The sequence below is a fragment of the Lonchura striata genome, chromosome 2 (assembly GCF_050655825.1).
Source record: "Lonchura striata isolate lonStrDom1 chromosome 2, ASM5065582v1, whole genome shotgun sequence".
NCBI lineage: Eukaryota > Metazoa > Chordata > Aves > Passeriformes > Estrildidae > Lonchura > Lonchura striata.
In genome coordinates this window covers 197,369-213,106 of record NC_140704.1, presented here as the reverse complement: position 1 = coordinate 213,106, position 15,738 = coordinate 197,369, and the positions used below count along the sequence as shown (strand labels likewise).

Below are 15,738 nucleotides of genomic sequence, written 5' to 3'. Positions count from 1 at the left end.
AATTAAAATTGATGGTCTGCGCAAAAGCTCCAGCTCAAAAGTCTTTGGAATCTGACTGTCAAAAGATGAGAGAATATACTAAAATAGGAAAATATATAAAGATAGCCTGTTCTTACACTTTTTTCACAGCATCTGCAACAGACTTTATTGAAGAGTGAATTCTCAGCTGGTTGGAAATTAATTCTGATTCATTATGGCTGTTCTCATGATCTTGTGTTATACTCTCCATAGTGTTGACCCCAACGATCAGAAGAAGACGGCTTGTTATGACATAGATGTAGAAGTTGAAGACCCATTAAAGGGCCAGATGAGTAGTTTTCTTCTCTCAACAGCTAACCAACAGGAGATAACAGCATTGGATAACAAGGTATTAGCTCAAGAGTAAAGTATCCCATGGTACATGTACTCGTTGTGTAGCTTGATGTGTGTTTGGTGTCATGTGTCAGACAGTAATATTGTGAGACGGGGACTTGTTAAGGGTATGTGCTTTCAAGGGATGAATAAGCCAAATGCAGTAGGAATGCATCAGGGTGAATGGCATTCCCACTAAGAATTTGATCCAAGGCCTGACGTGGTTGTTGAGATGATAGAGTCTCACAGGTAGTGTACTGAGTCCCCTGATGCTTGAGAACCACCTGAACTGTATGATTAACTTTTTATTGAGAGGTCATGATGCCTTGCTAAATTGCTAAGCCAGAGCTAGGAGAATCTCATATGCAGGTGTGGGGTTTGTGTTCCTAACTGCAGAATGGCTCTCTGTGTTAAGTGGAAATAGGGAACATGCATGGCAGGAAAATCACTTGGACCATTTCGGCAGTTCTAAGTGTTAGTGGAAGAGGATCATGTGCACTTCAAATAATAGTATCTGTCTTAAGGCAGTGGTGGGTTTTGCAGGCTGTTTTAGGGATTTGTGTCCTAGGTGCTGTTAGCCAGTTCTGGCATGTGCCACTGGCTGATTTGGATGGGTAAGGGATAAACAAAAATTCCTTCTCAGAGCAAGGCCCAAGTTCTCTTTGTTTACTGCTAATACAAACAAATGTGTTAAACTCTGGTCTTCATGATGAAGTTTTAGAGGGGGTCTGAGCACCAGCAGTGCAGTGGATTCTGGTAAGTGTTGCAGTGTCTTTGCTGTCATGGCTCTTGAGGAGGGTTCTTTTCTTTTCAGCTGCTCAGTCAGTTGCTTCCCAGCCTAGATAAGCCTGCAAGCAGCATGCATAGGATTATTCTGTTTCCAGTCCCGCTCACCTTTTCCCCTGTCTGTGTCACCTCTATCTTGAATATTTGCTACAGGACAGGGCAAGCTGTGATCAGTGACGTTGCTGAAGTCACTCCTGGTTGAATGGGCATGGGCTACTCCTGTTACCCTCTGTGCATTACATTGCTGTGCTTCCATGGAGTCCCCTTCTGGGAATTCGGCACACACCAGTGGAGTTCACCCCACACAACTACAGTGTTTTCCCAAAGAAGGAATGATTTAAAGTTAACAGCAGCTCTCTTCTCTTAATGTACCATGTAGTAGCTGCACCAGTGGCCTTGATGGCATAACCAGGTCAAGGGATTATTATTTTCTCCCATGTGCTTGCTCACCTTAGCTGTTTTGGCAAAAGAGATGAATACATGAAGCTAAAAAAGATAGGTTTACTATTTCAAACTAGAATGTTAGAGGGACCGGGCAGCAAAAGTTTGCTTTTGTGTGTGTATATGTGCAAATGATTCATGAGCTGTCCTCCCATTCATACTTGATGACTATCGATTATAAGACCTTGACTCCTCTTCAGTCTTCATTCTTCCCCACTAGTTAATATTTCTGCCATAAAATTTCTAAAGATATTATTAATTTTCTGTAAACCTTCCATACTCGTGATTTCTCATTGTTCACGCTCTTCTTTTTTGCAGCCATCATGACATTTACAGGCTTTCTCTTCAGAAAAATCTAGAAGTCATGGCTGTTCATTTGACATGGACTTGATCAGGAAACTGCTAGAGTTTTTAAGGGTTACAGTAGGATATTGAAGATGTGATCATGATGGTAACCAGGGGAATAACTGCTTTCTTTCACTGGGCACTGCTTAACTGCATATTTATGTAGCACCTTTCCTCAAAGATGCCAGTCTTGGCAGGCAGAGTGATTCTACACAGGAAATTATTACATTGTGCAGTGACATGGCTTAGTTCTGTATGCCATGCAGGAGTTCATTGCAGGAAGTGAAGGAGAATCCTGTACATACTTGTATTGCAGAAGTACAAGTGAGACCAGAATGTACTGGCAGGATTGCAGTTAAGTTGCTGCTTTTTGAACTGAAAAAGCCCTAGGAAGGGCTGCACAAATCTGTGGTGTAGAATTGTCACCTTTGTACATTACCAGGAATACAAAGACAGTATGAGAGCTGACCTGATGGTCACTGGAGCATGGGAGAAATTAAAGAATATCCGTTTTGGTTTTTTTTTCTGTCAGATTCATGAGACAATTGAATCCATTAATCAGCTGAAAATACAACGTGATTTTATGCTGAGTTTCTCCAAGGATCCCAAAGGATACATCCAAGACCTTCTCCGGTCCCAAAGTAGGGATCTTAAGGTGAGCTAAGATTTGAAAAATCCATTGAAAAATCTGAGTGGAACCAGAATGGAAGAATTTTATCTAAATATCCATAGAGTGTATAGCCAAACATCTAGGATGGATGATTGGTGGAAGGCAGACAATGAGTGGACTACTGCAATCCTAGAGTAGATAGGAAAGATAGTTTAGGTTGTATTCTAGTTCCAGTAGAACAGTGGTGTTTCATGGGTCAATTTGTGGCCAGACAGTAAGTTCAAAATGTAGGGCTTTGTTGATGTATTCTGTAAACTCAAAGCTGTGTAAAACTCAGCAGGAACATCCTATAGTATGAGAACAATTTGGGTGTTGGTTTATAGTTTAATCCTATCAGCTGTCCTTGAGCTTATCTTTGAAATATGCAAGAAATCAAATGTAAAGAAGTTCAGCTGTTTGACAGCAAAAATTAATAATTTGTTCCTCATGGTTTCACATTTTCTGTCTTTAACTGACATGCCTCAAAATCACTTGTATTATTGAATCCACTAATTTATTTTAATAAAATCATTGTGTCTTTCTTATATAAATGCCTTTTTTTAACTGAATAGTCTTTCCAAAATCTCCTCTTAAGATTATGGTTATTACTATTTATATTGTATTCAAAGGGGACAGGCATCGGAAAGCATGTTTAGATAAAGCGGACTTTGACTTGAGGAACTTAGAAACAGAGGTGCTATGGAGCTTCTCTAGCTATATACATGGAATAGTTGTTCAGAGTTTTCCCTGACTGAGAACTAGTCCCATAAGAGCCTTTTCTATTAAGGTTCTGCCCTGCTGGCATCAGAGTTGTGATTATGTGATGCTGGAGACATAGTGATCAGAACTCTATTTTTGTAGAATGGCTTCAACCCCCTGCTGCCCTATCCCTGGAAGCAGACTGGACAGGGCTTGGAGCACCTGATCTAGTGGAAGGTGTCCCTGCCCATGGCAGGGGGGTGGAATGAGAGGAGCTTAAAGGTCCCTTCCAACACAAGCCATTTGATCATTCTATGATCCTGTTTTGGCAGTAAGCACACACTGTCCATTTGCTTTGGGCTTTGAGAACAGTGCTGATCATTTTTATGTGTAATGTAGATAAATTTTCACCCTGGGTAAATCTGAAAGTTTCTCTATGTAGTAGAAGAGCTATGGTGAAACATGGTTTTATTTTGTCACAGGTGATGACTGATGTGGTTGGAAACCCAGAGGAAGAACGCAGAGCTGAATTTTATCACGAGCCTTGGTCTCAAGAAGCTGTGAGCAGATATTTCTACTGCAAGGTATGAAAGAAATATCCACAGTGCTGACTTATAAATACATCACTTGCCAGTGAGCAATTTAATCTGCTAAACTGTACGGTGTGTCTTTTTATTTCAGATCCAGCAGCGCCGACAGGAATTGGAACAATCTTTGGGAGTGCGTAACACATAAGTACTGCTCACAAAATTCCATTGGCATCATGACCACCAAACCAGTGGACTTCTCAGTGTTACTTAGCTCACTGTTACACATGGACCTGCTTCCTGACTGGATGAGAACGTGCCATCAACACACCAGTCAGAACACCAGCTTTAGAGTGACCCTTGAAAATCTTGCCCAGGATGGGTGTCAAACCATTCCAAGCCAGAGACAGCACCATACAAGTGTCAGTGTGAAAGAAGACTAAAGGTTCACTCATCAACGCACATTGTTAAGTTTTAGTGGAATGTTAGACACTACACAGCAAATCCTAATGGGCTATGCTTAGAATCATGGTGGCACCAATGGCGGAGGTTGAGATAGGTGTTCTAGGAGACTACAGATTTAGAGAAATAAATGCAACTCTTGCCCTATGGTACCCAAGAGTCTCAAACAATAACTTATCTGGAATTAAACAAGATAGTCTTTCTTATAGCTGTGGAATGCTTTATATTCCTGAATAGAGTTTTTATTTCAGCCAGACCAATGCAAGAAGCTGTCTCACCATCTGAAAGAACAAAGTAGGAGCATTTGCATCCTGGAATGTAGAGCCCATCTGGAAGAAAGACATATAGTCAGGCCATCTCTTCTGCAGATGCAAATAATTTCTCTTCCCCTTGTCCTGGCAGTGAAAGGTAGATTGAATCACATCTCACTAGATGGGTATGATCTGTACACTGTACTGAGAGAAAGAGAATCATTCCTGAGATAAGAGCTTCTTATGCATCCTTAATATCAGTGGTATTAGCAACAAATAAGGCATTCTGAGAAAGCTAAAATAACGTCATGGTGCTTTGCTGATGCCTGCCTTTAACACAGCAGATATTAACAATAAGTATATATGTAAAATACCAGATTATTTAAATGTTACTCTGTGTGCCTGTAGGGTTCATCACTGAAAATAACTTCCTAATTCTTGGTGTAGAATCCAAGAAGCTTAACTTAATGTCACATGGTAGTTTTTTCTTTACTTCAAGATGTTAACAGAGTCCCTTGATTGGTCTCATGTTTTGATCATAGGTGAATTGCCTCTTACTATGAATTATTTAGCTCTCCCATACATGATACATGCTGGTTATTTTGGATGCTGTTGAGTTATAAAGCACTATCAGCCTTAAATAGCACAGAGAACATATCCTTTGGAAATCATCTTTGTAAATGTATGGCAAATTCAGATAATGGGAATTTACAGAACAATTACTTGGAAGCAGGGACATCTTCCTTGAATCCTCATTTTTTGTAGTGCACAGATGAGGTGTAATAAAGGCCCAATATAATTTCTAGTCCAAAAAGCAGCTGCCAAAGTACAACTGTCCATTTGATGTGGCACTCAAGATCCTCTTCTAGGATCCTTTTCACCTCCTTTCTTACACTTCCTTGGAAAGAGAATCAAATTCACATGTGGTATGGAAGGAAGGCAGCTCTTCTGAATAAACGCATTTTTTCTCTAGTGTTGTGTTTTCTGCTGTCTTTGCCAATTTCTCTCTTAGTTTGACTTAAAAGTTTCTTCTCTTCAGTCACAGAAGAGATAGTCTTCTCTTTACCCCTTTGTTTAATATCTTTGTTTTCACATTAAAAGTGCCATAGCTTTTAGTCCATCCATTGTGTTCGGAGATGTCTTGGAAAATTTACATTTGATTGAATTTATGTGATGGCAGTACTCTCCCACAAAACCTCTTGGTGTAAGAAAAAAGTATGGCAGTACTTCATGGTCTGAGGCCTTTTGCTGGGAATGGCTTGATTTGGCATTTTTCCCTTTTGTGTTAACGCCTCTTTTCACAGTAAAATGTGAAATCCTGCAGTCTTAAACTGGTTATACTGGGGGACTGTGAGGCTGCCACAGTGATGCACTTGAAACGTTACTTAATTTAGAACTCAGCGAATTGGACTACAAGCAAGCATTATGAGAAAAAAGCAGTGGGGGTCATCTGCTACTGTGCTTCCATATTTTTTATGCTGCTGTCTCCGTTGTGTGCATGCTCCTCGGTGTATAAAACTCTTATCTGTATGTGGCAAACAGCGGCTACATTCAGGGATATGCTCAGTCTGTGGGAATAAGAAATGCAGAGAAAAATACCAAGGATATGAGAAGGGCACGGGACCGAGATGCCTGCAGAATGTCTGCCTGGGAATTGTGGGGTTTGAGAGCCTTCCTGCTGAAGTGGCAGATACTTGAGAGCAATACCGACATTTGCCACAGCTGACAGCATACTGGAGTCCAGCCTGTTTTTAGAGCCTCTGTAGAATTAATTGGATGGATCTGGTTCCAAGTCTCTTTCAGAGCAAATTAACAAAATTAATGTGGTGTTGGTGCCAGTGTTCACAACTGCATCACTGAAAGCTGAAGCTCTGTCAAGGAGCAGTGTTATACTGAAATGGGTGTGTGCATGAATCAGCCACTGAAGATGGCACTGGAGATAGCAGTCCAGAATCTAAATTCTTGTATTTCACTGTCTATAAAAAAAGACTGGTCAATACCAGTGAGTCTTAGGACTAGCTGTCAGATGTCTTTCCTTTGGTTAAACTGAGATTTGAAATTCTGATGCCTTTTTCCTGTGTTCAGGAGCTGTTCAGGTCTTTTCACTGAATCAGAAAGAGAAAAATTTTGTCCTTTTTTTCCATAGGTGCAGGTAAGAGCTTGCTTGTTTGCGAAACAAAGAAAAACTTTATTTGAAGATAAATAATGGAGCAATACTGGAAGTGACTGTTGCTTGATCATTGAAAATGAAAGGTAGTGGCACTGAACAGGCAGGTAATTTTGGCAGACTGTGAATGAGGAATTTATTTTAAGTTCAGGATAGTTGTCTTTTTGTGTATATAAAAGATGGCAAGATGTTTTGAGGTCTTCAGTTACCACCATACAAATCTATGCATACTGCAAAAGAACATTCTGTGCATAGAAGTAGTTCATGTATAGATGATAATATAGATTGTTAGAAAATACAGCATCAAACTAGGAAAGAGTTCAGTGGAATTCTGGAGTACCAGTAGGAGGGAAATGTATCTTGGAGCAGAAGTGTTGACATGGCAGGGTTGAAACAGGTTTCTTTCGTCTTCTGGGTTGTTGGCCATGAGGTAGGAAACAGGTCAAATGTTTCTTAGAGATTGAAAGGGAAGCAAATGTTCAGTTGTGGAATAAAGAGAAAAATACAATAGTGGGAAAGGAAATTTTAAAATGGAGCAGAGTACAACTGAAGCACCAGAAAGACACAGCACAAGATAAGGTGCAAATTACTGTTGGAAATAGCACAGCTCACGTGAGTCTGTGCATTCTGTGTGCATGTTTATGCGGACACACACTGTGTGTCTCTTGTGGGAGAGACAGTCACAGATGGTGTGTAGCCTAGGAAGTGGGGGGCAAGGACGGAACCAAAAGTTTTGCAAATAACTTAGAGACACACTGTCAAAGCATTTTCACTGAAACCAGCAGGGATTCAGTTGTTCGACATAGCAGGGTTGGTAGCTGTAGTGCAGACATCATCTCGGCTGGCAGGTTTTTTACACCACATTGTTTAGGACTTACCGTGTGGAAGCCAGGTGAAAATATTAGAATTTAAATCTATATTGGTGCATATCTTGGGCTCCTAATTTTGCCAAAATGCTAATCATGTATTTGGGGGTTGTTGGTCTGGTTTTGTGTGGAGAACTCTTTTAAGGCAATGCAAAGAGATAAGGAGGGAAAAAAGACTCTTTTTTCCTGAAGGAAGCGGTCTCCTTTCTCTTTCTGTAACTGCTCTGTTGTTTAATGGGATGTATCTGTTCTGACAGATCCTGTATTATGAACATCTTTTCCAAACTCACTGAAGAGAGGAACTCCATTTAAAAAATACAACAGTGGGTTTGTGCGAGTGAGCAAATACATGTATAAAGAATAGAGGGAAGGGAGAGGGAGACTCCCTCTGCTCTGTAGCCACCATATCCATTGTATGATGCTGAGTGATTCATCGAAGAGCTTTTAACAATAAATACTTTGTTTCTTTGTATCCTGTGCACAAATCTTACTAATGAAGACCGGTACCTTGATTTCTTTCTGTTCCTGCTAATGTTTGGATTTCTCTTCACTTGTGAATGCACGCAAAGACATGCAAACATTTACAGGTTTTAATGGGATTTGATAAAGGTGAGAACTGTTTCGCCTTAGATCTTTCTTGTGAGTTCTTTTTTCACTAGATTCCACCTTCAGCCATTTCCATACTCAATAAGTGAGAAATCCTTTCCATTGGAGAGATCTGACTCCTCTTCTGGATAACCCTAGAGCTAAAGCTTGGATGCTGAGAGGTGGTGTATGAATTAGAGTCAACATCTCCACTATGGTAACAAATAGGTGGTTACCACTTGTCTAGCACTTCTCCTGAGGTTCTGCTTAAATTAAAAAATCAAATTGAGTTTCTTCTACTATAATATGTCATTGTAGTTCCAGATTGGGCCAGGAGCTTCTGAAGAAGAGACTTCTGCCCCCTGTCCGTTGTCGATTTGGCAGAGAATATTGTTTTGTTCCAGAGTGGCTGGATGGAGCACGGGGACAGTTGTGGTTGTCAGCTTTAGAGTTTGATTGCAAAAGTCACTGAAAAAAAGAATGACAACGAGGTTTGTCAGACCGGTGCTTTCAGACCTCTCTTGACATCTTTGCTTTGTGTTGTAGGTTATTGTGTATTTGCACTTGCAGAGAATAAGTGTCTCCTAAATTCAGTCCAGAAGGTCCCAAAGGCTTTTACTGAGAATATTTCTTTACTTTCTTTCATTTGTGATAACATAATCTCCAAACTGCCAGGAGGAACTCCTTAATTTGTCTTGGAGAAAACAACATGGCACAGGCAGTTTGCAACGAGACCAGGATTGTGTTTGGAGAAGAGAGTGCAGTGTGTCCTGACAAGCCGTGTCTACCTTATTCCAGGTGTGTGCTCTTATTCCAGGGGGGAAAATGCACTACGCCAAGTCTTTTTCAGTTCTTTGACCTAGAAAGGTTCTTCCTGGCGCACAGGAAGCAGATGTTTTTTCCTCACGTGCTCGGGCTGGACTGGGACCAGTCCACGGCTGAGGAATAATTTCATTTTCCCAGAAGGAAGAGTGGAAATAATGGACTTCCATGTAAAATGGCTGGAGAGAAACTTGGAAGAATTCTTGCAACTTGTTTATGATTTATTCTGGACTGGTATTTGCTCCCTCAATGCCTTCAGTGTCCTAAACCTTCGCGCTCCCCGTGTGAGGGCTGACGGGCGCTCGGTGCCCGCGGCTCCGCAGTGACGCCCGCGCGGGCACGGACACTTCCACTGCCCCGCGGGAACGGCTCGGGAGCGCCGGGTGCGGTAACCCCGGCGGGGCCGCTCGGTAACCCCGGCGGGGCCGTGCGAGTCCTGGCGACGGGCGAGGGTTGCAGCGACAGGGGAGGAGGGCGGGAGCTGCTGTGGGTGTAGCGAGGTTGAAGATGAGCGGAGAACGGCGGCTCCCGGAAAGCCCCTGCGGGGGGCGGCCCCCGAGCAGCGCCGGGTGGGAACGGGCGGCGGGGGCTGCGCGAAGCCCGGGAGGCGCTGCGGGGCTGGGCCCGCCCGGGAGCCTCTCCGGGAAAACGAAACCCACACTTTCTCCCGCCCCGGCCCCGGGGCGAGCGGCAGCAGAGCGGGGAGCAGATCTGAGCAGGTGGGGCAGTGCCGGGGCGCAGGGAAAATGCGGCTGGGACTGGAGGCAGAGCTTGCAGGCTTCTCACATTTAAATGAAGGAGGAAAGCTGGGAGAGAGGTGGTACAAAAGCACTGTGGGTGCTCGGGCAGGTGAGACATGACTCAGGGAAGCGAGTCGCTTTCCTGAGCTCCTGAAGTTCCACTTGCCTCTCTCAGGAGCAGTCGTGAGAAGTTTCCCGTTTGGAGCTGGGCCCCAAAAGGAAGGAACCTGAAACTGCTTCTTCTGATAAACCCCTAAGTGTGGGAGGCCGTATGAAGCTCACTGCTGTAAGCAGCCAGTAACTTCCATGGATATTTTAACTATTAAAAACAGTGACTTGTATTTCCTCTGGACAAAAATGACTTGGCTTTCCCATGTAGGATTCACTGAGGCTGTGAATTGCAATCCAGGGCATCTCCAGGCTTCTGATGCTCGGGGCTGTGTCGTTTGTTGTGCAGAAAACATCCCAGGCTGTCCATCCTGGGTGTGGATGTGCATTTCCAAAGTTCCTCAGAGTGGGAAAAGGCCAAGAGGGTGGTGGGAAGGGCTTTCTCCCAGGTCTGGGCATCCTCAGGACACTTCAAGTTTGGTTTTTAAGTGTTTGTTGTCTTTTGTTTCCCAGCCCAGGGCTAAGCTGGGGAAAAGGTGGAGAGAGTAGCAAGAGAGATTCCCGTGTTTAGATCCATCCTTGGATTCCAGTTCTCCTAGTGGGTCTGTGCTGGCCAAAGGACGGAGATGTTGACAGTACCTGTTTCTTCACCTGTTGAACCTGGAAGAGACGCTGATCATGAAATTGCAGGGAAGCTGCAATTGTGTAGTGACTGGAGGAGAAGCATCTTGCCCATTATCCCGCACACCAGCATGTGCTGTGTTTTTTTCCCATCTGGGTCCTTGTTTCCCTCTGTGTCTCTATATTCCTCTGTCCTTGCCGTGTGTTTGGCACTCTCTATTTTTCTCTGTCCTTCTCCATGTCTCACTTGTGTTCCTTTTATTCTCTGAGGCTCCTCATGTCATTGTTCCTCACGGGCTCTTTCTGTCCTGTTCCGGTTCTTTTTTAATCCCTCTGTTGTGATGCACATCCCAGTTTGGTGGGTTTTCTTTGGTTGGTTTTTTTTTTTTTTTTTTTTTTTTTGTTGTTGTTGTTGTTTTAATTTTGGTGGTTTTTTGGTGTTTGTGTTTTTTTTGTTGTTGTTGTTGTTTTTTTTAATTTCATCCTGCACCCCGTTCTTTCTTTTCTTCCTGTGTCCTTTCAGCTTCCATTCCCTCTTCCTGCCCCTGGTCTGCGACAGCGAGGCGGGGCAGGAGCTTCGAGCCTTCAGGGGGCTGCCCCCCCCTTTCTTGTTGCGGCGGAGTCCCTTTCTGGGGGGATGGAGGTGTGGGAAGGGCTGGGAGTGCTGGGCTGCTGTTCGGGGCAGTTGGACTCGTCCTGTGCCTTGTTCGGGGGTCAGGGTTAGGGGCTGAAGACTCGGGGCTCTGATGTCATTTGGGGCACCCCAAGGTCCCTAGGAGAGGGACGCACACTGCGGTGCGGGAGCGGGTGGGTGGCGAATGAGGGGAGGGGGTCACGCTGGGTGCCGTCCCGCAGAGGGACCCAAAGCTGCCCCAAAATTCCCTGGGAGGGTGTGTGTAGAATACTAAAACCTGGCAAGTGTTTCGTTTTCACAGCTATTGGTAAAGGATAGGAATCTATCGCTAAATTCATTTGGAAAGAAACCCAGAGCACCGCCAGGTATGAGCTGTTACCATGATAAGGAGGAGGGGCGGCTCCTGCCGGGGGGAGATTGTTTTAGGGCGAGGGTTTGCCACCGCTGGCTTTTGCACGGAGCTGCTGGAGAAGAGGAGTTTACGGGGGGCTCCCGGGGCTGTCTCCTGGAAGGACGGTGAGCGCTTCGGACAGGGTCCGGGGGATCACCTGGATCCCCACCTGGAAACGTGGAGCATTGCTCAAAGGAGGAGCCGAGGGACAAACCTTTGTGCCGAGAAGCAGCAGCCAAGCAGGTGAGCCGGTGCGCATTTGTAGCGGGGACTTTTCCCCTTTCTCTTTGAGATTTCGTCATCCTGAGGTTGAATCGGAGGGGGCAGTCCTGTGGTCCCGCCTTTTAAGGGGTTTGGATTGAGGTAAGAAGCCCCCTTTTGCCATCATTTGAGGCAAGCCGCTTCTTTTCTGCCCTTCTAGGGGACGCAGTTGAAGGGGAGCGCACGTTTCCGTGCCCTTGGGGGGGTGAGGTGCGCGCCGGAGCGTGGCGTCAGTGTCGGCGTTTCAGAGGAAGGGAGCTGCAGCCGTGGCAGCGCTGGCAGGGCGGGGATCGGGCTGTGACGCTGCATTCGGGGCGCTTCTTCTGCCCCCGGCCCGGCAGCGAAGGGTGCGGCGCGGAGCCCTGCCGGCAGTGCCGGGGCTGGCCGGGGCGGAAGGGGAGCTGGGCGCGGCTGGGCTGCCGCGGGCCCGCCGGAGCCGCGCCGGCGCGAGCCGTGCGGAACCGAGCGGAGCTTTGGCCGGGCCGGCGGGCGGGGGAGGCGGCGCGGGCGGGGCCGGTGCCGGCCGGTGCCGCCGCTCCGTCCGCTCCGGGCGCGGGGCTCGGGCGCCGCCGGGGCCCCCCGGGCCCGGTGCCGGCCCCGCCGGGCCGGGGGCAGCGGGCGGGGGTCTGCCGGCGCGGCGCCGCCTCTGCCTGCCGGAGGAGCCGCTTTCCTGTCGGAGCCGCGCTGCGCCCGGGGCCGGGAGCGCGGCTCCGCATCTTCCAGCCTCCCTCGCTGCGCTGCTTTTGAGGCGCTCCTGAGGAATTTTTTGGGTCGTCTTCTTTTGTTCGTAGCTGGTGTATGAGAAGGGCCGTGGTGTTCTTGTTGTTTGTTACGGTTCTTGCTTCAGGTGCTGATGGACAAGGGTTTTTTTTGATTGAGTTGGTTGTTGGATTTCTTTTTGATCGGTTTACCATGGTTTTTCTGGGTCGTAGCATGAAGTAGAGGGTAGGTTTTTAATTCGGTTGTGGAGCCTTTTATTAGCGTGAGTATGTAGTGGTTAATTTGGTTGGTTTGAGGTAGTGTCCTGTAGTTAATTAGTGAGGTTTTTTTTTAATATTGATAATTGCATTATTGTTTATTATAGTATAGGGGTTTTATTCGTTTGTCTTATTTGATTGCCGTGTATGTTTTATTGTTGGAGAGAATTTGGTTACATTTCTCTTTTGGCGACGTGTTTATTTCTATGTGGTATTTATGTTTTGATGGTTTGAGGCATTATGGGTTTCTCGAGTTAGAGATTATTATTTTGTTGTTGTTAATATAATTTTTTTTTTTAGTTTGATGTATTTGTTGTTTTTTATTAGTTTTATTTTTGGGAGCATGGGTATTCCTATGGTGGATCTTTATAGATAGTTATTTTATTTGGGTGGTGAATTTTTGTTTCTTCGTGGTTTCGATTTTTTATATCTGTAATTATTTTGGGGGCTTAGTTAATTTTATAGCGTATTGCGTTCTCTTTATGAGTTAGTGTAGTGGTAGAGTTTTGTGGGTTTTTATTAGAAAATTTCGGGTTCTGTTGTATGGTTTGGAGTATAGGAAGTTAGTTGGAGGGTTGTTTTTTTCTTTTTAGTGGTTTGTGTGTTTTGCTGTGTGGGTTTCTATAGTTTTTTTTAAATTTTTCATTTTTGTGATGTGATAAGAACTGTTAGTGAAAGGACTGTAGTGCGGGTATTTTGCTGGTAGTTGGTTGGCTGGTGGAGCCTTTCTGAATTTTTTGGATGGTATTGGTGGGAATTTGATGCTGTTTTGGCATTTTATTTTTAGGAATTGGATTACAACTGCAAAGTTTTAACTATAACTCTAATGGAACAAACAAATGCATAAATATGAAAATGGGAATATAAAACTTCAATTTTAAATATAAACGGAATACATATAAATAAAACATGTTATATAAATAATGTTATCCATTACTATTAGACATTATATTGTTTGATATAGAGTATTTTATTTGTTTATATAAATACAGATTATAAATATAAACCAAATCCATATAAAATACCAATACAGAGATGTATAATTAATACATGTGGGTATATAAATATAAAAAATACAAAATAATAGAAATCAATACAGTACATAATGCATATAATTAAGCAAAACAAATATATACATATGAAAATGGGAGTAGAAAACTTAAATTTTAAATATAAACAGAATACATATAAATAAAACTTCACTTTGAAATATAAACAGATTCATGTAAATTAAACATGTAATGTAAATATGTATTACTCTAGGATATTATAATGTGTGATACAGAGTATTTTATGTATTTATAAATATAAACAAAATCCATATAAAACATCAATTTAGAAGTATATACTTAATAGATGTAGATATATAAATATAAAATTTACAGAATCATTGAAATCGATGCAATACATAATACGTATTATACTCTATATGTCCTCTTACAGCACATTATATTTCATATGTATTATATATCTAAATATATAAATATATATTACATCATATATATAAATATATAGTACATTAATATAGTATAGCATAATATATAAGAACTTGTAAGTGTCAAAAATATAAATATAGAAATATTTAAATATAATTTAAACAAAAGGAGATTTTTATTTTCTATTTGTTAGGAGGTAGGGATTTTATTATAAAAATTTCAAATATAAATAAAAAAATTAGAAATCGATGTATGGAAATATATCATAAACACATCAAGAGCTATAGAAAAAATTAAATGTAAGTAAATATAAGTATTAACATCAAATATTTTCGTTATACATCCATATACATTATAAATCCGAATGTGAATATAAATATGAAAAATATAAACTATGTTGAAATGCAGTTCAAGAGGAAAGGTTTTTTCTTTCGGTTCCTATCGGGTCAGAGGCAGGTTTTTTGTTCCGTTCTTTCCCCCGCGGATGCTTCGGGGCATTCGCTGCCGAGGCCGTGCCGGCGGGGACGGCGCAGTGCTGCCGCCTTGTGGGCAGAGAATGGTACTGCAGCCCGCCGCCCGCGGCCGCCATCTTGGGAGTGGCGTGGCGCGGCCTCGCTTGACCTTCTCGAGAGGGCGCGAAAAGGAGGACATTGAAATTCGAGGACCCGTGTCTGTTTTCTACACTGCCTGAATTGCCCGCACCGCCGGCGCCCCCCGACGGGATTTTCCGCGGCGGTTCCGATGCCTTGCACACGGGCTGTGGGGTCAGCAGCACGGCGAGCGTGCGGGTTTTTGGCGGGAGCCGACAGGCATCGGCAAAACCGCCTCTCTCTGTCAAGGTCCCCACGGCCCGGCTTCTTGCGAGCGCCTTGGCGCGGGCTCGCTTGACCTTCTCGGGAGGGCGCAAAGAAAAGGATGCGAACATCCGGGAGCCGTGTCTGTCGACTGCTCTGCTTGAACACCACCCTGACGCCGGCGTGGCCCGGCGGGATTTTCCGCGGCCGTTCCACTGCCGTGCACACGGGCTGTGGGCTCAGTGGCTCCGCGGGCGGTCGGATTTCGAGCAGGCGCCGACCGGCATCGGCAGATTCGCCTCTCTCTGCCCGGCTCCTGCAGCGGCCGCCATCCTGGGCGCGGCCCCTGCCTCTGCCGTGCCGCGCGGGGTGCCCGTCCCGTCCCCTCCCGTGCTGTCCCATCGCCTCCCTGCCGTACAGCTAGAAATAAACAAAACCAACGTAGAAATATATATAGGTTAAAAAGAAAGGGCTTTTGGGGCGGAGGGGGCGTTATTTGGTTCGAGGCAGGGTCTTTTAGTTTCTGTGCGGGGTTTTTTTGGCCATTTATTTCTAAGGATTTTTTTTCCAACGGGCTCGATCGCCGCCGCTCTTTTCCGCCTGCCTCCCCTCCGGGCGAGCGGCGGCCCCCAGCTGTGGCGGGCGGCGGTGCTGCCGCCTTGTGGCAGAGGGCGGTACTGCAGCCCCCAAGCCAGCGCCCGGCAAAACCACCGAGACGGGGCGGGAAGGGCGAGGAGCGGCGGCGAGCGGGGCGGTGTCTGTGAGTGAGGGGAGGGCTGAAGGCGGCTCCGCGGCGGCGGCGCCGCACAACGAGGGCGGGTGGGC

At 44.8% G+C, this 15,738-nt stretch overlaps 1 protein-coding gene across 5 annotated transcripts in view; it reads left to right on the top strand.

Annotated features, from left to right (window-relative positions):
- SMARCD3 (SWI/SNF related BAF chromatin remodeling complex subunit D3) overlaps positions 1-5,483 on the top strand; it is a 79,420-nt gene extending 73,937 nt beyond the window's left edge. For all 5 annotated transcript variants that reach the window (XM_021539005.4, XM_085561972.1, XM_085561976.1 and 2 more), the window contains 4 exons: positions 232-367; positions 2,456-2,578; positions 3,754-3,855; positions 3,953-5,483. In XM_021539005.4, coding sequence (XP_021394680.1) covers positions 232-367; positions 2,456-2,578; positions 3,754-3,855; positions 3,953-4,006 — 415 coding nt within the window. In that variant the 3' untranslated portion in view covers positions 4,007-5,483. The remainder of the gene's footprint in view (positions 1-231; positions 368-2,455; positions 2,579-3,753; positions 3,856-3,952) is intronic.
- Positions 5,484-15,738: the final 10,255 nt, after the last annotated feature.